The 25,844-nt window shown below is 44.6% G+C and overlaps 1 protein-coding gene across 1 annotated transcript in view; it reads right to left on the bottom strand.

Annotated features, from left to right (window-relative positions):
* DCHS2 (dachsous cadherin-related 2) overlaps nt 1-25,174 on the bottom strand; it is a 253,461-nt gene extending 228,287 nt beyond the window's left edge. Inside the window, exons 1-2 of the mRNA XM_035023252.1 lie at nt 25,092-25,174; nt 14,502-16,584 (exon numbers count right to left, since the gene is read on the bottom strand). Of these exons, the coding sequence (XP_034879143.1) occupies nt 14,502-16,584; nt 25,092-25,174 (2,166 nt within the window). The remainder of the gene's footprint in view (nt 1-14,501; nt 16,585-25,091) is intronic.
* Nucleotides 25,175-25,844: the final 670 nt, after the last annotated feature.

Raw genomic sequence — 25,844 nt, 5'->3', positions numbered from 1 at the left:
GCTATTGTAAATAATTGGCAATGAACACAGGGTGCAGATATCTTCAAGTTAATGCTTTTGTTTTCTTCAGATAAATACCCAGAAATGGAACTGCTGGATCATAAGGTAGTTCTATTTTTAATTTTTTGAGGAATTTCCATACTGCTTTCCATAGTGGCTGCATCAATTTTCATCCCAACTAAAAGAGCACAAGGGTACCACCCTTTTCCCCACATCCCTGCCAACACTATCTCATTGTGGCTTTGATTTGCATTTCCCTGATAATTAATGATGTTGAGCATCTTTTCATGTACCTGTCGGCCACCCACATGTCTTCTTTGGAAAAATGACTGTTCAGCTCTTCTGCCTATTTTTTAATCAGATTGCTCTGCTATTGAGTTGTATGAGTTTTTAATATATTTTGGATATTAGCACCTTATCAGATATATGATTTGCAAATATTTTCTCCTGTTCAGTAGGCTGCCTTTTCATTTTGCTGCTGGTTTCCTTTGCTAGGTCTTCTTCTTCTTACAAGGACACTAATCCCATTGGGCTAAATTGCCAATAGAAATACAGTCTTTCTGAACTGAAGAACTTTAACACAGACTTCAGGCAACCACAACCATTAGAAAGTGGAAGGGAAATCCCAGATGAGAGAAAGCCCTCTGGGCAAGCCCCAGATTCTGTATATATACTCTGCCCAGATCTCTCACTGACTCTAAACTACACATGAGTAGGGTAGATTGCAAATAACCCAGTTAAGAAAAAGCAGAACTGAAGTGAGATTTGCACTGGCACCAGGAATTTGCAGTATGAGTCCAACCAAGTTAATTACCTGCTAAACCAAAAATATCAACACTGTTCAGAAGAATATAACAGAATCTAGAATCTCCACAATAACATACACAATGTCCAGAATATAATGCAAAATAATTCAGCATATGAATAATTAGGAAAATGGGCTCTATTTTCAAGAGAAAAAAACAAAGAACCCCAACCCAGGATGGTCCAGATGTTGGAACTCACAGACAGTGGCTTTAAGGCGACTATTATAGTGAAAGACACTCTTGTAATGAATGAAAAGATAGCAAATATCAGCAGAGAAACAGAAACTATAAAAGAACAAAGTGGAAATTCTACAAATGAAAAAAACATCTGAAATTAAAAAAAAAAAATTGCTGGATGTACTTAACAACAGAATGGATATGAGGATAGTAAACTTGAAAATAAAGCAACAGAACCATCTGGTCTGAAGAACAGAAGGAAAATCATTGAAAAGGAGAATGAACAGCACCTCAAGGCCTCAGATCAAAAGGTTTAACATATGTGTATTCAGAATCTCAAGAACACAGAAAAGAAAGAATAAGGCAGGGAAAAAAAAAAAAACAACTTTAAAATAAAGGAAAAGCAGCCTCTAGAAAAATTCCTCTTTATACATGGAATAAGCTTAACTTTCTCATTAAAAAAAAAAATAGAACAGTTATCTTCATAAATTACAGATGAAAGTACTAACTGCACTTTATATGTTAAAATGCATTTAGAGAAATAATAGCAAATTATCCTTAAGATATTTTGAATTTGGATAAAAACACAATCGTGCTCCCCTGCGTATACAGCAAAACTGAGTATTACCGTGTTTCAAAAAAAAACCTGTCTTTCCTTTAAAATCTACTAAGATTCAAGACTCAAGATAAACTTATCAAATTCAGCTTGCGGTATGAGGAGTATGTTCTCATATACACAGAATCTGTATTTTTAATGCAAGTAAGCAAATTACCTAAAGTACTGTCAAACATTAATTTATAAATTGCACTTCCTGTCACCACTCTCCTTTGCGCTGGTGAGAGAGGCAATGATAATGGAATAGACATAAGCATGCCAATCAGGTTCTACACAAGAAAAAAATCATCTAAAAATTCTTGTGAGATGAGTCCAGGAAACAAAGTAGCCGCCAGCACTGAAATATTGTGTTCTTGTTTATGCCTAATGCAACAGAACAGCCTTTGTATTTTTTTTTTAACAGTTCAGTACTTAAAACAATCTATACTTCAAAGGAAAGTAAACAGTGCATATGCTTAGATTGCCCTTTACCTCATGACTTTGTTCTTTTATAACAGACATTCTGAAGAACTAGACAAGTCAATCTCTATGTAAACAATAACGTCTTCCATGTCCCCAAATGCAGACATCAAGCAGAGTACACAACGCAGGAAATTTCTTACTAGACAACCATTAAAAGCCAAATAGTGTTTAAGTCCATTTATGGTAGGGCTAGAAATAATATTTAATCTCCTGAAAATATAACCATAACAATGGCTATTCCTACACAGCTAATTTTTTAAAAATATTTTATTTATTTATTTGACAGAGAAAGAGAGCACAAGTACACAGAGAGGCAGGGAGAGGGAGCAGGCTCCCGGCTGAGCAGAGAGCCCGATGCGGGGCTCAATCCCAGGACCCTGGGATCATGACCTGAGCCAAAGGCAGACGCTTAACCGCTTAACCGACTGAGCCACCAAGGCGCCCCCCTACGCAGCTAATTTAAATGAAGAACAAAAGAACAACTCAGAATAATCTGAACAGAAGGGCTTTTAAAGGTGGAGAACAGTCTCTTGAACAGAATTTTGGGATCACCTGTCAGTAACCAAACTGATCAGAAATTGCCTCAAATTCTGTTTTGTTCTTCTCTTTGCTATCCTCGTGTACACAAAGGTATGCTATAGGTCTTCCTTGTTTTTTGCCATAATACATTTCCCAAAAGCATCAAGTGAATGGTATTTTCTTGTCTGAGGATTTAGTATGAAGTAAACCAAAAATAGCATTGAAAAAAATGCAACAATTAAAAATTACTACCATGATTTAAAATGAAAAACCTAAGTTTCAATTTCTAAAAGTGAGCATTAAAAAAAATTTACTTGATCTTATTATATCAGTTGGATACACAGCACATTAAAATACAACAGGGGCACGTGCATGACTCAGTCATGATCTCAGGGTCCTGGGATTGAGATTCTAGTCAGGCTTCCTGCTCAGCAGGGAGTCTGCTTCTCCTTCTCTCTCTCTGCCCCTCCCCCCTGCCCCCCGCTTGCGCCTCCACACACTTGGAGCTACATTTTCTTCACAACTTTATTATACTAGTAGATGCTGAAGAAGACCACTTTAGCTCTAGAGCTGTTGAATCCATCATCAAGGGATATCAGACACTAAAGAAGATAGCAGCAGAAATTCCCAGAACCCTTCTTCAAGTGAGAAAGGGCTCTTAACATATGGCTAGGTCCAGGGGCACCTGGGGGGCTCAGTCATTAAGAGTCTGCCTTAATGCCTTAAGTCGGCTCAGGTCATGATCCTGGGCTCCTGCTACCCAGCCTGCATCAGGCTCCCCGCCAAACGGGGAGCCTGCTTCTCCCTCTTCCTCTGCTGCTCCCCCTACTTGTGCTCGCCATCTCTCTGTCAAAGAAATAAATAAAACCTTGAGAAAAAAAAAATACGGCTAGGTCCAAAAAGAGATGGGCCAACAGATGGCAGACTGGATCATTACAGGGCACTGAGGAAGGAAGTGGAGCAAACAGGGGCAACATGCCCACAGACTTGGTTTGTAAACACAGCCAACAATAGGAGAGGCACAGTACATGCTAAAGAGAAGGAAAGAGTAGAGAGGCAGGGATAAAAGAGGAGAAAGGGTATAACTGAGAAGCAATGTCAGAAAAGATGGAAGAGGTGAAGTGTGGAGAAGCCATGGATGGGTTTGATTTTGACAGAGGAGAACCACTTAGTCCCTGGAGAGTGGATGGCGCAGAGACAAGGAAGTCTGATAGTGGGAGGCAAAACACAAGCATGTTTTCATCTTCTGGATTCTACTGAGTAGGAGGCATGATTACCTGTAAGAGAACAGGGAGCGAGACATGATGCTGAAAGAGAGTGAAGCTGTGGGAGAGATGCCAAGGTGAAGACAAGATTGCCCAGCTGATACCACACACTTACAATGGAACCACCCATCACTCAGAATTATTCCAGCAGTGTTCCACGGTACAAGTATGGGGGGAGAGCAAATAGCTGGACTGATCCACCATCAGTAGTATGGACACAGATATGGAAGAGCAAGGGTTAATAGGGTGCATCGAAGAATTCTAGCTGGACAGGGAAAGAACTAAAGCAAGGAGGGCGCTGATACCTAAAGAAAGAAAAGGAAGAATAAGGAGCCTAGAAGAAAATCTAGATTCAAAAAGTAAATGTAAATTAAATCAAAGACTGAGAGAGCTGAAATGTCAGAAGGCTATGATCAGAGACTGGAGCGGTTCTAGATGATTCCAGGGTAATAGAGTCTGGCTGTGGGATAGGGTTCCTGGAGTCAAAGTAATAAACAAAAGACATCAATACTGGGCCAAATGGGAAAATATACAACCAGTTTGGCTGAATGACAAGAGTTATAATGGAGACAAAAATGGCTAAAATGCATATGGGGGACTGACAAGAAGGTCTGTAGGAAAGAAAGATAGGGGGGTAGAGAGAACAGCAGAGCCAGAGCGTGTGCCTTACTTAGTGCCTGGGATCATGGAGAGGGATGCTGAGTATTTGAGAGGCAGTGCAGAGGAGCTCAGAAGACAGGGTAAGCTGCCAACCGTCTGTCCGGGCTCTGATCCACTAGGCTGAGGAGACCAAGCAAACAAAGCAGCAGAAGCAGCACAGAGACCTGCCCTCCCACCGCATATGAGTGGCAAGACCCTTGTGCCAGCCAGCATCCTGAGTCATTGACTCTTCTCTCCGTCCCCCCACTTTCACTTCCATAGCTTTGATTATCACCTCTATGCAAATGACTTCCAAGTTTCCCCAGTCTCAGGCTCTGGCCTGCACTTAGTTCTGAATATCTAAATAGCCCCCAAGACATCTTTTCCTGGACTACTGGCCATTAATTTGTACTCAACATGCCAAACATTCAACTGAGTGAGCATCCTTCCCTGAAAACTCTCACCTCCAGGTTTTCCTATTCCTCCCACTAAGTAGACTAAAAATACAGCACCATTTTTACTTCCTCCAGCATGTCTCCCCTCACATCTTATTTAAGTTGTACCAATTCTTCCTTTATAATGCCTCTAAGGCCACCCTTTCCATTACCCTGCACCACCATTCCCCCGGTTCAAGCTCTCACATCTGAATAGGGATTATGACAAGAGTTTCGGGACTCTCCTACCTGGTTTCCCTGTCTCCTTCTTGCTACTAACCCAAGATAGAGCATCCTAAAACCTTACTTGACACATGTCGATCTCTCCTCAAAAACCTCCCATCTCTTCTGTTTGCTTCCGTAACAAAGACCAAACTCTAGGCAAATGCTGCAAGTCCTTTATGGGCTGTCTCTTCCCATGTCTTCACTATAGGAACCAGACACACTGTGGTTATTTCAATTCATACTATTGTCACATGGACTATGCAATCCTAAATAGTGTTTTAATTAAAATTGATATTTGTTATGATATTCATTTGATCTACCTGTGCCCATAAAGCACAAAAGCCTTTAAAATGAAGATTTTAATTCAGTAAGGTTTCAAGAAGTAACCTGGCATTTCTAAAAATGATCTAGCATAATTTCCCTAATGGGCTATGAAAGTATAAATTACTTCTATAGTTGCTCACTTTTAATTTATAATTTAGAAGGCAAGGGGCTCATTAGTATAAGTCTGGGGTCAAGATGTTAATAAAATTAATTTATTGTCAGATTTCAATCCTTAGAGAAAGGAAATCTTACTAATCACAACTTTCAGAAATCCATCCTAAATGATTCTCTTTGGGAAGTGATCATGCCTAGGAATGCATTACACTTTTTTATGCAAAAAAAAAAAAATTTGCCTAGTTACAATAGAATGCTTCCATAACAAAACTGTAAATAAAAACATATATCACAAAAAAGGGCACGGGACTCTCTAGAAGGTGCATATCCAGTGAAACCTCCATCCTGATTCACTGTATAAAAAACTTTTTACCTGAAAAGACCCTTAACTCTTCCTACACTCTTCCTACTTTCTACCACATTGTATATATTATCTTAAATTCTTACAATAATGTGTTGTTAGAATGAATTAGCATGTGATGGTTAATATGCCAACTTGACTGGGCCATGAGATGCCCAGCTATCTAGCTAAGCATTATTTCTGGGTATGTCTGTGGGGGGCTTCCAGAAGACATCAAATATTGTCATCTGGACATCAATATTTGCTTTTGTTTTGTTTTGTTTTAAAGATTTTATTTCTTTGTCAGAGAGAGAGAGCACAAGTGGGGGGGAGCGGCAGGCAGAGGGAGAAACAGGCTCCCTGCTGAGCGAGGAACCCGAAATGGGACTCGATCCCAGGACGCTGGGATCATGACCTGAGCCGAAGGCAGACACTTAACTGACTGAGCCACCCAAGCATCCCTGGACATCAATATTTGAATTGAGGGAGTGAGTAAAACAGAATGCCCTCCCCAATATATGTGGGCATCATCCAATCCACTGAAGGCCTGAATAGAACAAAAAGGAGGAGGAGGGATGAGTTGTCTCTCTGCATGACTGTATTAGGTGGGACATCAGTCTTCTTCTGCTCCCTGACTGGCACTTACACCATCTGCTCTCCTGATTCTCAGGCCTTCAGACTTGGACTGAATTACACTAGTTCTCCTGTGTCCTCAGTTTGCAGACAGCAGATTGTGGGAATCTTCTGTTTCTATAATTGTGTGAGCTAATTCTTCATAATATATAAACACATTTTATTTTTGACTAATACACATTTCATGGATGAGGAACTGGCCAGAAAAGTTCATCAAGCTAGTGGTGCAATCAAAGTCAGAACCAAGGTATTCTAAATCCAGTGCTGTCTTATTCCATGCTTTCCCAATAAAAGACTCTAAAGATTAATAACTGATACACAGAAAAAGAAGGCACTAAGACACTCAAAAATGAGAATTGTGCCCTGCACAGCTGAGAGGGTTCAGCTTCTGACACTGAGTCTCAGTGTGGGGGTGAGCACCCCTGAGGTGGGGAGTACCCCTGAGGTGGACCCGTGAGGAATCATGATCCACTGCACAGAGGCCTTGGCCACCACTTACATCACAGTGCCTAGTGTCTCTAAGCCCCTCACGGCACTTTCTGGGGGGGTGGGATGGGGATGCTTGCTATTGAGAGGTCATTTGAACCTTCCTTAAGACAGGTGGGAATGCTAGTCCATAAGATGTTGCAAGTGTCCAAATTAAGTACAAAAGATTTCTGCTTTCACTGCCAGAAATATATACATCAGTTAAAACCTGATGCACAATTTAAATGTATTTCTGCTCCTCTTCCATCTTTTAGTGCAAGAGAATCTTAATTTGAAATGTCATTTTTAATGACTGGTAGCTACATCAAGCAAAATAGTTTCCCTCAACATTTCTAGAAGTCTTACTTACTAAAATTTAGTAATATATAATATGTATTGAGTACTTACTATGAGTCAAGCACCATTCTAAGCTAACATGTATTAATTCATAATCCACACAAAAACTCTACCAAGCTGACACTATTCTTATCCATATTTTCCAGGGGAGGAATCTGAGGTACAGTGCCCAAAATCACACTGCTAGTAAGTAGCGGAACTGAGATTCAAACCCAGGCACTCTAGACTCACAGTCTGCCTATGTTTTTCATCACTGCATGCAACCTAATTTTGATCTTCCAGGCTATGAACACTCTACCATGTAGTGTCAGTTATCTTTAATTATAGAACCAAGAACTAGACAAATTCCTAGCAAGTTATATATTGACTGTAACTAAAAATACATCCCACAGATTCTAGGCGATACCCTTCCTGTAACACATCCAAACATATTATCTGATCACTTTTCCCAAGCAGGAAAAGGGAAAAGGAAGTAAAGCCAGCTGATGGGTCTTGGGTAGCAGTTGTGTGGGGAAAGGAAGACGAGAAATATCAAATCGAAGTCCAAGAGAGAATTCTACAGTTGATCTCAAGTGCTTAAAACAGGTCATTAAAGCAAAGCCAGAGGCATATACAGCACATGCTGGGAACTAAGGTCTAAGGCCAGCAGGAGTCGGATAATCAGGGAAGATGACAGCTGGCAGGTAATCTAGCCATATCCTGGAGGCAGGGGCAAATGACTGCTGTGGAAATCTCACATGCTTTCAATGTGTGTGTACATACAGGACAGGTCCATTTAAAAGAGCCAGAAAAGAAAAAAATAAATAAATAAAAGAGCTAGAAGAGGACAATCATATAAGGGTAATACAATTACATGACCATCAAAGCTGGTATACACTACGTAAGTATGGAGGCATGCACGTAAGGTCAACAATAAGGGCATGCTAGTAGTAAGGTGAGGGATAAGCAGGGCGATTCAGACCACAAAATTCCAAAGGATCAATGATAAACTACACAGGGAATTACACATTAAAATAAAATTAATACACACTCAGATGAAATGTGAAAAATTAAAAACTCTGACTAGTTGTAACTCTTACTTAGGTTTTGTTTTCACTATGTAGCTCTTCAATACAATCCAACAAACTTATTGGTCTATCCTAACGCATTAGATGGCGGACATCAGGAATTACAGGGGACTCAAATACCATTAAACTGCAGCCCCACAAGGTACTTACAATCCACTCTTTTACTAATACAAGTAAACAACTGTAGCTCTACTAGGAACGTTAAGAAAAGAATGGGACACGGGCGCCTGGGTGGCTCTGTCGGTTAAGTGTCTGACTCTTGATTTCAGCTCAGGTGGTGATCTCAGGGTCTTGAGATCAAGCCCCACGTCGGGCTCCTTACTCAGCGGGAAGTCCCCTCGCACGCACACGTGCTCTCTGTATCTCTAAAATAAATAAATAAATCTTTGAAAAAGAAAAAAGAAAAAAAGAGCAGGATGGATGTGAAAACATTTAGTGGGAGGAGGGCTACAGATTTGGCTACAGTCTCCAGTTTGAAGAATGGGCAATATAAGACAAGAAGTGATGATGGACACAACTAGGGTGAGGGCAATGGGTATAAATGAAGGGATGGATGTAAGAAATACTGAAGCCCATAAGATGGGTCAACTTCTGTGGTCAAATGTGCAGAGGAATCAGAGATGACACTAAGAATTCAGGAAACATCTTCTTCCTTGATAAAGTCTATTACTTCCAAAGACACTAGGAGAGGCGCTGGAGAGAGAGGGCCTCACGGCAAGATAGGAACCACTTTACCTCAGCTTCCCTTGCAGATTTCTGCTTTCATTACCACTCAGCCTTCAAGGGAGTGGCTGCTCGCCCTGGACACTTTGACTAAAGCCAATTAATGGCCCTTCACTTAAATCATACCACCCCCAGAGTGAGTTTGGGGTTCTCCATTTTTACCTCCATAGTATAGTTGAGACAAAGCCAACACATTGAGCAAGACTTCACTAACAGCTAGGAGATATTAAAAAAAGAAATAACCCTAAAAGATACAATGAATCAGAAACAAGATACAGTTTAGTCCTTTCTGGTCCATGGAGTCCAGCAGGAATCAGGTCCTCCCATCCCTCAGGGTCTTCCCAGAGGTAGATACTATCCCTAGTGTCCACTGCTGGGGTACCCTCCTAGAGGGGTTCCTCAAAGTCGGACCACAAGAGCGAACAAACAAGCACAGCCAGGTGCCCTCTCAAGAGCTGCTTTTACCCAACTGATTGGTCTGAGACATGACCTGCTCTTTATCCTGGTACTTCACTTTTCAACAATGCCAAACACAACCATTCCAACAAACAGCAAATTCACACACATAGTCACACACCAAATGCATAAACACGTCTATGGAAAGGACACATTAACGAAAATGGGAAAGTTTCAGAAAGGAGCTAATGAATAAAAGTTAAGAAAGAAAGAAGCTAGTGCTAGAAGGGAAATGACTTTGGTTTGGGAAATGTTAGATTCAAGGTGCCCAAAATATACCCAGGTAGAGATGCATACAAGGTAGAGAAACGTTAATGTGAGTTTATAAGAGAGGCTGACCCCGTAGATGTGTTAAGAAAATAAAAATAAAAACAAACAAACAACAACAAAAACAAACAGTTCTGAGAATATAGAGAGGAAAGTATAGAAAAGAGAGAAATGAGAGGAAGACCAACACCCGCACCTCCACCTCCACCACACTGAGTGGGGTGACACAAGAGGAAAAGGAGGACCCGGCAAGAGAGAGGCAGAAAGAGAAGGCAGTAAGACAAGAGAGAGGCAGCCTGCAAGAAAGAGGGAGCGGGAGACAGTCCAAAATGCTGTAGGATTAGGAAAAGCTGATTGGATTTAAATTTAAAAACAGAGCAACAGAGCTGCCTTTTGAGAGACAGGATTTAGTATAATAAGGGAACGGCAGAACAGGGGGCTGCAGAGTGATCAGCTAGTGGAGGCGGGACGAGTGTCCGTCCTTCTCGAGGACTGTGACAGTGGAGGGAAGGAGAGAGCCTACCACCGGCACCACCAGCATCACCAGCCCCGGGGCCTCTGGAAGCACAGGGACTTTGCCCGCTCTGCTCACTGCTGCATCCTCAGCGCGAAGACCAGTTCCTGGCATGTAAGAGGTACTCCATAAATATTTGCTCATGGAATGGTGTGTTTATTCAATCAATGTTGCTGTTTGATGAAATAAATGAATTAGTGAATGAACACCGTAATGATATCTGAGGAAGTCTGAGACAATACTCTTGTTACAGCATTGCTGTGATTTAGGTATAAATGTGGGCGATAGAGCCTGTAAGCACAGTTCACATCACTGTACTTGGTTGAAGTTAGTCTTTTTTATTTTTTTAAAGATTTTATTTATTTATTGGAGAGAGAGTGAGTGAGAGAGAGCATGAGAGGGGGGAGGGTCGGGAGGGTCAGAGGGAGAAGCAGACTCCCTGCCGAGCAGGCAGCCCGATGTGGGACTCGATCCCGGGACTCCAGGATCACGACCTGAGCCGAAGGCAGTTGCTTAACCAACTGAGCCACCCAGGCGCCCTGAAGTTAGTCTTTTTGACAGTAATCTGAGGAGAAAGAGAATCTTTTAGGCCTGATCCTGAATTTGGGGAGGCAACCCTTGAGTGTCTGCAGAGTAGAAATCCCTCTCTGCCTTGACCCATAAAGAGATACTGAAAGGAGCTCCTGAGGGGTGGGTTGTGAAGAAGGGGTTCTCCACATGGGGGACAGTGGGGAGCAAGGAATTAAGAATCCAGGTGAGTGCCTGCAAGGTTGTGAAAACCCTTTAGGACTAGAGGTCACCCATCTCAGGCTGCTACTCGTTCTCCTACTCGGTATTAAACCCCTTCATTCTGCCCCACATTTAAAGTCTTGGTAAAGTTCTGATCTGGGTATGAGAATATAACGGGGTTTGGGCAGCACCGGGGGACAGGAGGATGGCCAGCACTGTGGTGGCAAGAGAAGCAGTATCAAGCGTGGAAGAACTCCCAGGATCAATAATGTGGGGTGACAGCCAAGACACCTTGAAGATTCAAGGATTTGTTACATTAGATGACATGGTATTCCTTTACAGGGAATATAGGAAAGAACTTTTTTTTTCCCCCTGTTGCTTCTCATTTTGTTTTTGTTTGATTCAGACAAAGGAGAAACTGAGCAGATACGCAGTCCAAATGGAGAAAACTGGTGGAGAGCAATAGAAAGAAGGTAGGGTTGTAAGGATCAATACAATGTAATTAAAGAAAGCCCTGGAAGAAAGGAGAGGCCATGAGACCCAAAGGCTAGATGGGAAGGTTCCTTTTTACAAAGTGGTATAAAGAAGGATTGAGAGTAAAGAGATACAAAACAGATGGGAGACACCTGGTGAGGCTTACCTGGCAGTTAGGGGACAGGGCCAGCTAGTGGGCTTACAGAACATAGAGAGTTCACACAGCTGCTGGGGAAAGGCCACCAGGGAAGCCAGTGAATAAGAAGAGGGTTTCTGCAGTCGTGAGGGGCTAGCTCACTGGAATTTACAGAAATTCTAATTAGCACGATTTAATACGATTTACGGCGATATTTGGCAAACCGGAAAGGTTTTTTGCAACTGGAGATGCAGTCCTACCCTGGAGCCAATTTTGGCTCACCTAATGGATCTGCTGCATACTGAGTCATAATAACAGGATAAACACACCTGACAGCAGAATCATCTCATTTTAGAAACAATTCTAAAGACAGGTTCTAATCAAAGGAATCACAATTAATCCACCCTGCCTATTTTCCTTCAAATGGAGCCAAGTTGTACTATTTCATACCAAGATCATCAAGGTCTTCCAGAGGGAAGAAATCTTTTTTTTTTTTTTTCCAGAGGGAAGAAATCTTAAAAATCATCAAGTCCAACTTCTCACTTATTATGACTTCATTTTTAGAAATCCATGGCAGAAATTATCAGTGCACACTGGCATCCATGTGGTGCTTTACATTTTTAAGCCTCCTTGGGGGTGCACCTGAGGCCACATAGCTGAGCTCTGGCCGATGGGACATTGGTGGACGTGATCTAAGTCACTCCCAGATCTGGTCCTACCTTGGATTGAGAAAGACCATCCAATTTGCATCATATCAAACTTTGCTTGGGAGAGAGATAAACTTCCATTGTACTACTCACTGACTTTTGTAGATTTGTCTGTTTCAACAGCAAGTATTCATTGATTCTCAAGCCTTCTTTGAATAACCTAGCAACTCAAAGAACTGCCAGTCATGCTAGAGAAAGAGATGGAGATTATTATTGCTCACAGATCCAAAAGATTAAGAAGATAGAAGCAGTCAGGAAACTCATTTTTATAATATAGTAGCATCTTGGTTATCTAAAGTGTATTATTTGAGACATAACCTATAGAAGTTAAGGCCCTACCCCTGAGAAACAGGAAATAAACAGTAGAGGTCCTAAATAACCCAGCCTGAAAGCTAAATAAAGTGTTAGAGGTTCACTCACTAGTCTCTCAGGCTCTTTGTATTTATTCAAGTTATCTTGGAGTAAATAAGTCAATCTTAGAAATCTGTTTATCTCACATCGGATAAGAAACTGGAAATTGATCTGTTTCTGCTTTGTTTGTTCATTTGTTTTGTTTTTTAGATTCCACATATAAATGAAATCATATGGTATGTCTTTCTCTGTCTGACTTTTTTCACTTAGCATAATAACCTCTAGGTTCAACCATGTTGTCACAAAAGTCGAGATCTCCTTTTTTATGGCTGAATAATATTCCTGTGTGTGTGTGTGTGTGTGTATGTACTACATTCTGTTTATCCATTCATGTATTTTTGGATCCTTAGGTTGCTTCCATATCTTGTCTATTCTAAATAATGCTGCAATAAACATAGGGGTACATATATCTTTTCTATGTAGTGCTTTTTTTTCTTTACCCAGTAGTGAAATTACTGGATCATATGACATTCTATTTTTAGTTTTTTGAGGAACCTCTCTATACAGTTTTCCACATTGGCTGCACCAATTTAAATTCCCACCCAGAGGGGAGATGGGTGGAGAGATGGGCAAAATGGGTGAAGGGGAGTGGGAGTACGGGCTTCCAGTTACTGAATGTACAAGTCTCAGGGATAAAAGGTATCACACAGGGAAATACAGTCATGGTTTTGCAACAGTGTTCTATGGTGACAGATGGTAGCTATGCTTGTGAGCATAGTGGAATGTATGGAGTTGTCAAATCACCTCTACTCCTGAAAGTAATGTAACATTGTGTGTCAACTACACTTCAAAAAAAAAAAAAAAAAAAAAAAAGAAAGAAAGAAAGAAAGAAAGAAAGAAAAGAAAAGAAAAGAAAAGAAAAGAAAAGAAAAGAAAAGAAATAGGAAGTTGGAAGCAATAAGGACTGGTGCTAGAAGGGACCAAATCACAACATTCTGAGAGTGAAGGAGAGATCAGAATTCTAAAGGCAGAATTTCCAAAAAGCAAGGTAAAGATTTCCATTTTATAACTGAGCCCCACTACTTCTCAGAGTCCTGAAGGCTCACTGGAGAAACTCAACCCACAACTGACTAGAAAAAAAAAAAAAGAAAAAAAATGACTTAATGTTCTCAACTAGCCTTTGTAAGCCTCTAAGGAAGGTACAAATGTATTTTAAAAAATGTCTGCAAATGGTTACTCAAACAGTTTCGATGTTTAAAGTATATTATTTGCAAAAAAAAAAATAATTTTTGAGGACCACCTTATTTCTCTAAGACGCCACACAATGATGCCCCAAAATATGAGATGCTGCCATTTGCATACTATTTGAGAGTGAGTGGTTCCTCCCAAATCGATGTGGGTGCACATATCCAGCATGAAGGAAACCTGGATTCCTTCAGCAAAATCAGCATCCAAATATCACATGTAGAAAGGACCTCAGAGATCACTCAGTGCAAGCTCCTGACAGAAAAGTTCGGTGCCCAGAGGGCGCCCATTCATCTCACTGTAGAGGAGGAACTGAAGCTCATGCCCCCTTGCTTTTGGAGCCAGGGTACAACCACCTACCTCACAATGTTCCCTCCCTGGATAGGCTTACTCTTGCCCTCCCCTCCCAGGCCTTTCTGGAATCCAGAGGTTGATCCAGAAGCATGATGCACTCACCTGCAAAAAGCAGTGTCCAACCGGGGCATGCTCCGCCAGGGTGGCGTTGTACACCTGCCTCTGGAAGGTGGGCTCGTTGTCATTCACATCGTCCACGGTGATGCTCACCAGGCAGGTGGCAGAGAGTGGGGGTTCTCCGAGGTCTTGGGCTACCACTCTCAACTCTACTGCCTCCTGGACCTCCCGGTCCAGGCTCCGGACGGTGCTGATCACGCCGCTTTCAGGATCAATAGCGAAGGACGGTCCGCACTCTGCGGTGGGCCACACACCTTCTGGGTTGCAGCGACCCGGAAGGTGGACCAGGGCGTAGCGCAGCCGGGCGTGGTCTGTGCCAGCCTCATCCGCATCGGAGGCGCTGACCCACACGACCGCGGTGCCCGGGGCCGCGGCCTCTGACACCGAGGCCAGGTAATGCTCCCTGCTGAAGAGAGGTGGCTGGTCGTTGAGGTCTGCAACCCGGAGCAGCAGCGTTTCCTCTGTGCTCAGCGGCGGGGAGCCCGCATCCGTGGCCGCCAGTCGCAAATCATACAGGTCACGGCTCTCCCTGTCCAGGGGCCCCTCGACGCAAAGGAAAAATACCCCGGGGGAGCCGCCAGAGCGCAGTGCGAAGGCTCCATCCCCGCCCTCCAAGGACAGCGAGAGGCTCCCGCGCCCCAGGCCAACACCAGGCTCCCCGACGGCCTCCTCTTCCTGCTCGGTACCACCGTCCGCGTCGGACACGGAGACGCGAGCCACGTAATCGCCCCGCGCTGCGCCCTCGGAAACGCGCGCCGCCCCTCCCTCGGTGAGGAAGAGCAGGTGAATGGCGGGCGGGTTGTCATTGACGTCGAGCACGGCGATGGACACGCGTACGGTGGCAGCCTCGGGCTCGGCCCCTCCGTCGCGGGCCTCGACCACCAGCTGGTGCCAGGCCTGTGCCTCGCGGTCCAGAGGCCTCTGCAGCCGCACCACGCCGCTCAGCTCCTCCACGGTGAAGTAGGCCGCATCGCCCAGTGGCCCGAGCGCCGGCCGGGCGCGGATGCTGTAGCGCACGTGGCCGTTGGGCCCCAGGTCGCGGTCGGTGGCGCGCACGCGACAGACCTCGGCGCCCGGCCGAGCGTCCTCCCGCACCGCGGCGCGGTACTCGCCCTGCTCGAAGACTGGCGGGTTGTCGTTCTCATCCAGCACCCGCAGCTCCACAAGCAGGTGGCCCGTGCGCCGCGGGCGGCCGCCGTCCCAGGCCTCGATATGCAACTCGTGTGTCGCCGCCGCCTCTCGGTCCAAGCGCCGCAGCAGCACCAGGTCCAGGGGCTCCAGGGGCGACGAGGACGGTGGTGACCCCGGGGTTCCGTGGCGCAACTGGAAGAACGGTCCTGCGGGGTCCTCGGGAAGGTCGGACGGTTGCAGCAGGGTGTAGCCCTGCGTGCTGAACAGGCCCGCGTCCGGGTCGCGGGCACCTGGCAGGCGGAAGGCGGTACCCGGAGGGCTGAGCTCGGAGACGTCGAGTTGCAGGGAGTCGCGGGGAAAGCTGGGCGAGTGATCGTTCACGTCGTTGACGCGGATCTCCACCTGCACCACGGCGCCCAGCAGCGTGGCGGCCACAAAGCTGTAGTGGTCCCGCCGCTCGCGGTCCAGGCACCGAGCCGTGCGGATGATGCCGGTGTCCGGATGCACGTGGAAGTCGTCCAGCAGCGGTGAGTCATCCGAATCCTCGGATAGAAAGAAGCCGCCCCCCTCCTGCTGCTGTGCAGCCGGCAGCCCCGCGCGGATGTCGCCGACTAGAGTGTCCGGAGGAAGTCCCTCGTCCACGGAAAGGCTGAGGTTGAACACCTGGGCGTGTGAACCCGAGGCCACGCACAGCCACGCGTGCATGAAGAGCCCGAGCAGGAAGCGCTGAGCCCCGGGGGCGCCGCCGCCGCCCGGCAGCCCGCGGGGTGACCCTCTCCTCCCGGGGAACAGAAGGCGCTTCCCGGCGGGAGCCCCCCGCTGCTGGTGTCCTTCGCCCATCCTCCGTCCAGCAGGGCTCGTTTCTCCGCCAGTAAATCGGGAAGGCTCCCGGGTAACTGCCAGCTTGTGTTGGGGTGGCAGAAAAATCCAGGAGCCTCTTCAGCGTCGGGGCCAAAGAAGAAAAGACTTCGGCAAACCAAGAGACCCAGGAGTTCGCGAGGTTCAATCTGCAACTGGTGAAAGCGTCCTCCGCCTGCCGCTCACGCAGACAGGGAACCTCTAGCTGCCTCTGCCGCTGCAGCCACCTCTTCAGCCCCTGGGTTGCTTCCAATGAGTCTCATCTCTTTTTCTCTCTCCTTTTATTCCTTTTACATCTGTTCCTTGTTCTGCTCGGCTTGTTGTTTTCCCCTGGTAAAGTCAGGTGCATTATTTCTTTTGCCAAAAAGGATGAAATTATTTAAAGCGCGCACACACAAGGAGAGGCTAGGGGGCGGCCCGGGGAAGGGGGTGGAGTAAGGGCGGGGAGGCTGAGTGTGGGCGCGGGGCCCGAGCGGAGGAGGGAGGGAGGGAGGGAGAGGAGGCTCCGGCTGCGGCCGTGTCGGCGGCTCCGGGGGCGGCCTCTCCCCGCCGCGTCTCGGTGCGCGGAGGACCGCCCGGCTCCAGCTCCGACCCAGCCCCGCCGCCCCCCTTCCCTTCTCCTCCCCGCCAGTGACGCGGCGCACACGAGGGCCAACTCCAACCTGCGAGTCGCCGCTCTGCAGCAGGGCGCGCTGTCGCCTGGGTCGGGGACCCAAGAGAGAGGAGCGCGGGAGGAAGGACGCGCAGATTTGGGCCGCGAGGCGGGCGGGGGTCGCGCAGGCCGGCCGTCTGCCCCGGCTTTGCGGGCCAAGTGGCGATGGGTGGGGGAGGCGGAAGCAGCAGCCCCTCCACGCCCTCCTCCCTCCATCCCCTGGACGGTTCCTTCGGCAGGCCTGACGTTTGGCTCAGGCTGAGCAGAGGGTGGGGGTTAGAATCACTTTGGGGAACCAAACTTGTGTTCTCCATTTGGCGAGAGAGATTCGTCCCCAGCGGAAGGACAGATGGAGTCAAAGGCCGATGCGCAGCTGGGGCCGGGATGACTGCAAAGGGGGGGAAGGCGGGACTTGGAAAAACCTTCGCGAAACCCCGAGAAATCTGTGATACACATGTGATACACGGCTTTATTATGCCGCGCTACTACTCAGCGACGTGTGAGCGTCTTGTCACTCCCCTCTGCCACCGAGAATGACGACAATAGATTCGGCTTGTGAACACTTTCTTATGCATTCAGCGCCATCACAACACTTCCAGGATGTTTTATGATGCTGATTTATGGGCAGAAAGATGGGGTAGCTCAGGCCAGACCACCTTCCAGCACTTCACCATGGCCTCTGAGCGAGGAAGTTTGCAGCCAGGGCCGCTGCTGACAGCACTTTCAAACTAGCTTCTGAGTCCAAGAAAAATGCCAATAAATTGCCAGTCGCAGGTTTCCCTTCAATTATCTGTAATGATAGGTAGAAGTTGATAAATAGCCTCTAATAAAAAAATGCCTGAAGAAGGACTCTGCCTTCTTGAGAATGGCTGGTCCTATTTAGCAAATGGTTTCTGCAATTTTGCATTTAGGCCCAAGGGAAGAATTAATTTCCTAGATACTGTTGCTCTCCTTTAAGGAGGACCAACAGCGCTGCATGATGGTTCCGGGCAGCAACAGTAAAATGCCTTTTAATATTTGGTGGACTTATATATATAACTGCTAATCTACACCATTATCTCTACCTCTGACAAAATAATAATAAAACAATTTTATAGCAGATATGTTGCATGTAAATAGAGACATTATTAAAATACATCCAGCTGCCTCTCACCGGTGAAGTTTCCTTACCATTAAGGAGACCAGGTGTGAGTCTTTAGAATCTTCTTTCACCTCAACCTCTTCAATCTCACTTGAACCAGTCCCCTGCCTCTACTCTTACCCCTCTATAAGTAATTCTCAGCCAAGCATCTGGATTATTGTTTTTTTTTTTTTAAAGATTTTATTTATTTATTTGAGAGAGAGAGAATGAGAGAGAGCACATGAGAGGGGGGAGGGTCAGAGGGAGAAGCAGACTCCCTGCCGAGCAGGGAGCCCGATGCGGGACTCGATCCAGGGACTCCAGGACCATGACCTGAGCCGAAGGCAGTCGCCCAACCAACTGAGCCACCCAGGCGCCCTGGATTATTGTTTTTAAAGCTAATTCAAATCCTGTCTCCCCCTGCTTAGAACCTGCCAATATATTTCCATTATACTTGGATTATAATTCAGGCTCCTTCCAATTGTACAAAACTAACATGGCCCTACCCACCTTTCCAACCTCATCTTATACCACCACTCTTGATCCAGATATACTGCCTTTTTTCTGATACTGGTATTTGCTACAGACTGAATGTTTGTGTCTTCCTCAAAATTCATATGTTGTCGTCCTTCCGCTCCTCCCCCCCCCCGCCAACATGATGGTATTAAGAGGTGGGGTCTTTGGATTAGATGAGATCACAGGATTAGTGTCATAAGAGGAGAGAACCTGATGCTCTCTGTTCTCTGCCATGTGAGGAACGTAGGAGGTGAGCAGTCCACAAACAGGAAGAGGGCCCTCCCCACAACTTGACCATGCTGATGCTCTAATATCGGACTTCTAGCTTCCAGAACTAGGAGAAATAAATTTCTGTTGTTTATAAGGCACCTAGTCTATGGTACTTTTTTTTTTTTTTTAAAGATTTTATTTATTTATTTGAGAGAGAGAGAATGAGAGACAGAGAGCATGAGAGGGAGGAGGGTCAGAGGGAGAAGCAGACTCCCTGCCGAGCAGGGAGCCCGATGCGGGACTCGATCCCAGGACTCCAGGATCATGTCGCTTAACCAACTGAGCCACCCAGGCGCCCTATGGTACTTTTTTATAGCAGCCTGAAGACAGGGCATTTGAATTGTTAAAACTTTTCTGTGCCTGGGAGTTATTTCTTCTGCTTTGTGAAGATTTGGCTCTATCTCATTCAGGTCTTAATTCAAATGCTAACTGTTTGGAATCCTCCCTTGACCACTCTACTCAAGTAGCTTCTCCACCATAACCCTTATCCTCATATTAGATTTCATTCACAACACCTATCGGAGCCTGACATTAGCTTGCTTCATTCAGCTGTTTATTAAATTATTGTGATCTCAACCCTCTTCGTGCACTTGAAGCACTGCTTTATCCCGGAACCCAGATCAGTACCTCTCACGTAAAGGGGTCTCCATTCACTAAACATGTGTTAGATGACTGGAGGGATGGTTGGTTTAGCTGATGGGTGGATGGAGGGATAAGTCTGTTAAAGGAGAGGTTTGAAGCCATAATTCAGAATTAATTGACCATGAAATCCTTTATTGCGATGAATTGTATCTTCACAGTTTACTCATTTTAATCGTTCTACGGGGCTTCGTGAACTAATTTTTGAACTTCAGCTTACTTTGCAGAGTGTATGGTTACCAAATATTTACTTGAGTCTAAAAATAAAAGAAAAGCAGCTAGTTACTCTGCATCTTTCACTGACATTCTTTGTAAACAGTGGTTTGGTTTAGAAACAAATGAAAAATCAAAAACTTCAAACATCTATTTTCCCACTAGTTTTTAAGCTTTATAATTTAAGCATGTGCAATTCAAGGCCTCCTGCCCACTTCATACCCTTCATTGAATGCCTTGAGCAGCATTCTAAATTGAAAATTCAATTTGGTGGGGTTAAAAAAAAGGAGCATTTCTCAAATATGCAAAAAACAATTTTAGATTCTAGCACAGAAGCCAATAGCTTGCAAGAAATAGGTCAAGTCTGACCCTCTCGGGAGGAGTATCACGGTGTAACTGGCAGGAGTCTGGGCACTGAAGCTGGGCAACCTTGGCTCTGCTCTATAACTGTGGGCAGATTATTTCAATCTTGTTAAGCCTCAGTTTCTTGCTGTCTAAATTGGGGGTTATACTATCTAATTTATAAGACGTTATGAGTCTTGAGTGAGGCAATGTATGTAGACTAGCACATAGAAGGCATCAGCAAATATTACTTCTCTTGCCCCTGTTGTTTGTGTGATGAAATATCTTAGGGGTGAAGTGGTTTGGGATTCTCAGTCATATCAAATTCTGACTTCTTAGCCCTCCTGAGTGTGTGGAGAGGGAGATGAAAACTTCCCAGTATCACAGAGAGCAGCCATCATGGGCAGAAAAGCCCAGAGCAGATCTTCACCCAGTGTTACATGGTTTAAGTAGTACAGGAAGTCCATCATCAAAAAACATTTTCTCCCAGACTGTAGATAGTCCCTAGTTAACTTAAATAGTCTAAATAGTTACTAAGTGCTCATAATGTTCAAAGCTTCTCCCACCAATCCTTTGGCGGGGGTGGGGGTGGGGGTGGGGGGATTATAATTACTATCCCATGTTACAGATGAAGAAACTGAGGTTCAGGGCATTGCAGGTAACTTGGCCAAAGTCACATAGGTTAAGTGGTGGGATTGGAATCTGAGCCCAGACAGCTTTGCTTCAGCGTCCTTGGCCTTTGGAGCTTTTCACCGGTCATTTATCATCTCTATGATTTTCTGCTTAAGACGAACTGCCTTGCTGCTCAACAACAGAAGGAAGAACTCTAGACAGCATGTTTGTGTAATGGTGGGATGGCACAGGAGAAGAGCCACAAGGAAGTGACTCCTTGAGAGTGCACCGAGAAGAAACTATTTAGAAATGGGCATTAAAGCCAAGTGAGGAGGAAGATCCTGTGGAAGATGAGGGCTTCTTCCCACCTCTTCCCCCAGAAGGAAGACCCTCTGAGGCTAGGAAGGACACCTTCACAGCAGGGGGTGCCTCTCCTATTTTTGGCTCACATGTTATTATCTCTCTAAGAGGATGAGCTAAAGAATGGAACTCGTGATGGTTAAATTTTATGTACCAATTTGGCTAGACTATGGTGCCAAGCATGATAGGTAATAGAGCACTACTCTAAATGTTGTTGTGAAGGTAATTTGTAAATGCAATTAACATCAACAGTGGGTTGACTTTAAGTGAAGGAGAGTGCACTTGACAATACGGTGGGCCTCACATAATCAGTTGAAGGCCTTAAGAGCAAACTGAGGTTTCCCAGGGAAGAAGGAATTGTGCCTCAAGACTGTTACATAGAAATCCTGCCTGAGTTTCCAGTCCGCTGGCCTACCCTCCAGATTTTGGACTTACCAGCCCACACAATCATGTGTGCCAATTACCAGGTATGTATTGGTTCTGTTTCTCTAAAGAACCCTGACTGATACAGAGCTTTATAAGAAGAGATGATTTAATGTCTATTATCATAGTCTGTATTTGATATACATATATTTCATGTTCTGAAAGTATTAAAATCAGAATCCTGGACATGATGGAGGTCTCACCCAGAGAGGTGATTTCACGATAGGTAATCAAGTCTACTTCCCTACCTTAGGATCTAAGTGTCCAAAAGAGATGATAGTCTTTTCCCTCTTTTTTTAATTTTGAGCACAGATTGTGTGCACACCCATTCTATTTTCCGAGCCCAACAGAATATAATTAAATTTTATAGAGTACTTGTCTCTATTTTTGATATCAACATATAGTTATTTCCTCTGATTCTTTGGGAACATGAATAAAACCTTTATCCCAAAATTTCATCATATGGTTGGAGAGAAGTATGACGTGGCTTATCATTAAGTAGATTTAGGTATATTGTACCAAATCATATTTTTCAAATCTAGTAGAAGCTGGAATGTAAGTGTTACATATACAAAAATTCTCCCTATATTTGAAGATTATAATATAAGTAGGTCTGAAACAGAACCCCTAGCTAAAGTAATTTCTGCCTGACTTTCGCCAAGTCTCCTCTCTCTTAAATTGCTTATTCTCCTTCCCAATAATTGGTAAAGCAGACCAACTTCTCCCCACTCCCTTCACCAGGCTCCAGATGGCCTATGAAGGCCAATCAAACCTGCTCAAACACATAGCCTTTAAGATTTGGCTTCTTTGACTCTGTCTTTGGCACACACACACACACGTACACACTCTCTCACACACACCATCTTGCTTTCCCTGAAAGCTTTTCTTTAGATAAAATAATCCCAGCTTCTTATTTCCCCAGCCCTTTAATCATTTTGTTTCTGTTCTCTGAACTCATTCCAATTTCCCTATAGATTGTATAAGATGTGGGAACCAAAACCACACACCATTGTCTAACAGGGTCTATGTATTGCCAAATTTAGGGAGGCTGACTTACTTCTTCAACCAGAAATCAAAGCCAAGTCCAACAGGTTCTTAACAAGTGGATGTTGGAACAGTTGTGACACCCCCATTCAATAAAGCAACACCTTCTGAGTAGATAATTATTCAGTGTGGAAAGGTAATTTACTTGCTTTCACTGAAAGGAATTTTCGGAATATTCATGCATGTGTATAAAACAGCATGAAAGATATAGTTAGTGAAGAAAAAGATAAATAGTGGTTAATTCTGCCCATATTTTTCTAGGTGTAATTGCACTTGTGCAAAGCAAAGGAAACTGATTTGTTTCCTGTGACAAAGCAAAGGTCACTGACATACATATACATAATATATGTTATAATAATTCCAAGCAAGGGAAAGCAAAGGAAATACCCAGGACCCTGCCAATCCCACAAATATTCAGTGAGAAAAACACCTGGATTCTCCCCAAGCCACAGATGTTCAGTTGGAAAATGCCTGGATCCCATTGAATCAAGGCAGTCAGGGAAGAGAGCCACATCCGGCCCAGTTTGTCTCCTCAGTACGACAGGCACACATGAATCCTATTTGATCAAGACACAGTTATTTTGGAAATAAATAGATCCTGCTGGATTCAAGCACAGTTCACGATTAGCACACACAGATGGGGATGTACTGGGTACAGATACTATCTACAAGAAACTCCTTCAATATACAGACATTTGGTAAGACAGCCTACGCCGCAGATTTTTGGCTATGTCAGTATCTCGGTTATTTCTCTCAGGGAACATGTGTGGATCTGGCAGCTCTGCTCCTTGATTCAGTTTGCCTGGATCACACAGGATCAGAGCGCCCTGCCCTGCTTCTTTAGATTTAGCGGTGTGTATAGGTAAGGAGAAATGCAAAAAGTGAATAAAGCCACTTTGGTTTTCCTTAGTATGATCAAAACAGCAGCAGCATCATACCAGGAATGTTCCAGGCCTTTTGAGAGCATGTAAATGGAGAAAAAAAAGAAACAACAACAACAACAACAAAACTGTCTCTCTATCATCACAATTTACATTTTCTACATATTTCCATTTTTTTTACCTAAACTTCTTTTGTATCCAATGCAACATTTTCACTACACTTTCCAAATAACTTTTCAGCCATTCAGTGTACAAATACCGCTACTGACTCTGAAACTTACCCAAAAATTAGGTAGATATTTACAACAATTAAATAATTATTGTATTTACCTACTTTAAGTCATGTAGATGTTTCCTATAGCCATTATAATTTATAAGGATTATAGTAGTGCTTAATACTTTTTTTTTTTTTTTTTGAGAGAGAGAGAGAGAGCAAGTGGAGGGGGCAAAGGGAGAGGGAGAGAATCTTAAGCAGGCCCTGAGATCATGACCTGAGCCAATATCAAGAGTCAGATGCTTAAACAATTGAGCCACCTGGGCACCCCACCAGTGATGAATACTTTTAAAGGTGTTTTTACATTGCAGTCAAAGCTAATCCTAAAGAGAGAAACTGTGCTTTGAAAAGCCACAGATTTAGAGTCTGAGGGCCCAGAAATCCTGAGGTCTTGGGAAAGTCTCTTCCACCCGATGACTTCCCCCAGAAAACTGGATTGTCATACCTGGAGAGGCAAATGGTAGAAACTGCTTCATGAATTCAAGTGCCCGTCAAATTTCCTCCGATTGACTGCCGATGTCTTGTTTCCCATCACTATTTGTATCCCTTATAAAAAAGAGCAAAACAGAAGAATGAAATCCCAGAAGCTCTTGGCCTAGCAAGATGCATTCAATGAATAAACCACAGTCTCGCAGGAAGGCAGGCCGAAATCCCATGGTCAATGATATGCTTTCTGACCACTGTGTACACGGAGTGTTTTCGCCATCAAACTGAGCTCCAGGGTATCTACAGCAAGCAACATTACTGAATTTGCAGGAGCTTCTCCTCAAACACAGCTTCCTGTATCTGCAAATGTTTTTTTTTTTTCCTCTGCCTTCACGGGCTTTTACCTCTGATCTTCTATTTATAAACCCAGCTTTCGAGTTTTTGCTCTGTGCTTTATATTCAAGATCTCTTTTGAAGGTCCTCAGCTTCTCATGTATTTTTATTCCCAGCTCACCTGCGTCACCTGAGGGTGTTATACTCTGTTCCTTCTTTCTTCAAAGCCCTGGTCTCTCCAATCCAGGCAGAATGGGGAAGCTGAAAAGTAACAGCTATAAAAAATGCACTATAGTGGAGATGCTTTAAAGACCCAAGTGATAAAGACCTCCCTTCACGAGGCCCAGATGAATATTAAGCACCGAGAAGCAACCACCAGCAAACAGAGAGGCAATTGCTCGTTTTCGCGCAAGTGTGTCACGCGGCCCATGAGGGACAAGGCAGAGCTGTACAGGGCTGCAGAATGACCCCAGCTGCCAACCTTGAACTCTGCAGGTGCCAAGAGTGAACAATTCCAGGATCGCGGCCCTTCTTCTGCAAGCATGTCACCAGCACCAAAGCCATTTTCACAACTCAAGGTAAACTGAAGGATGAGTTCGTGACCTCGTTTTCCCTGGCTCCTGCATATGCATCCTCGCAGTCCCCTGTGGGAGCTAAAATAATGCCACCCCTCAAAGATGTCCATGATCTCATCCCCAGAGCCTACCAATGTGTTACCTTCCGTGGCTAAAAGGACTTTGCAGTTGGGATCAAATTATGGATCTTGAGATGGAGAGACTGTCTAAATGGGGCCCTTATAAGTGAACGGAGGAGGGTCAGAGTCAGAGAAGGAGGTAGGACAAGGGAAGCCAAGGTCAGTGTGAAGGGGCCATGAGGGAAAGAATTCAGTCAGCCTCTACAAGGTGGAAAAAGCAAGGAAATGTATTTTCCTCAGAGCACCCAGAAGGAACGCAGCCCCTTCGACCCATTGGTTTTAGCCCAGTAAGAACTGTGGCAGGCGTCTCACCTCCAGAACTGTAAAATATTATTTGTATTATTTTAGGCCCCTAAGTTTGTGGTAATTCGTTGCAGGAGCAACGAGAAACTAATACTTCCCTCGACAGTACCAGGGTCAGTGTGTCTTCTTGCTGGCATTCTCCATAGCAGGTACCTATGTTCCCAGAGCCTCTGTTGTCTCTCAAACACCTGAGTTCTCAGTTGCAAAGAAGGAGGAAGTTACCACAGCATCGGTTTT

Source organism: Mirounga leonina, unplaced genomic scaffold (assembly GCF_011800145.1).
Source record: "Mirounga leonina isolate KUSES-001 unplaced genomic scaffold, KU_Mleo_1.0 Mir_176, whole genome shotgun sequence".
Lineage (NCBI taxonomy): Eukaryota > Metazoa > Chordata > Mammalia > Carnivora > Phocidae > Mirounga > Mirounga leonina.
The sequence above is the reverse complement of the archived record's forward strand: the minus strand, read 5'-3'. Positions and strand labels throughout refer to the sequence as shown.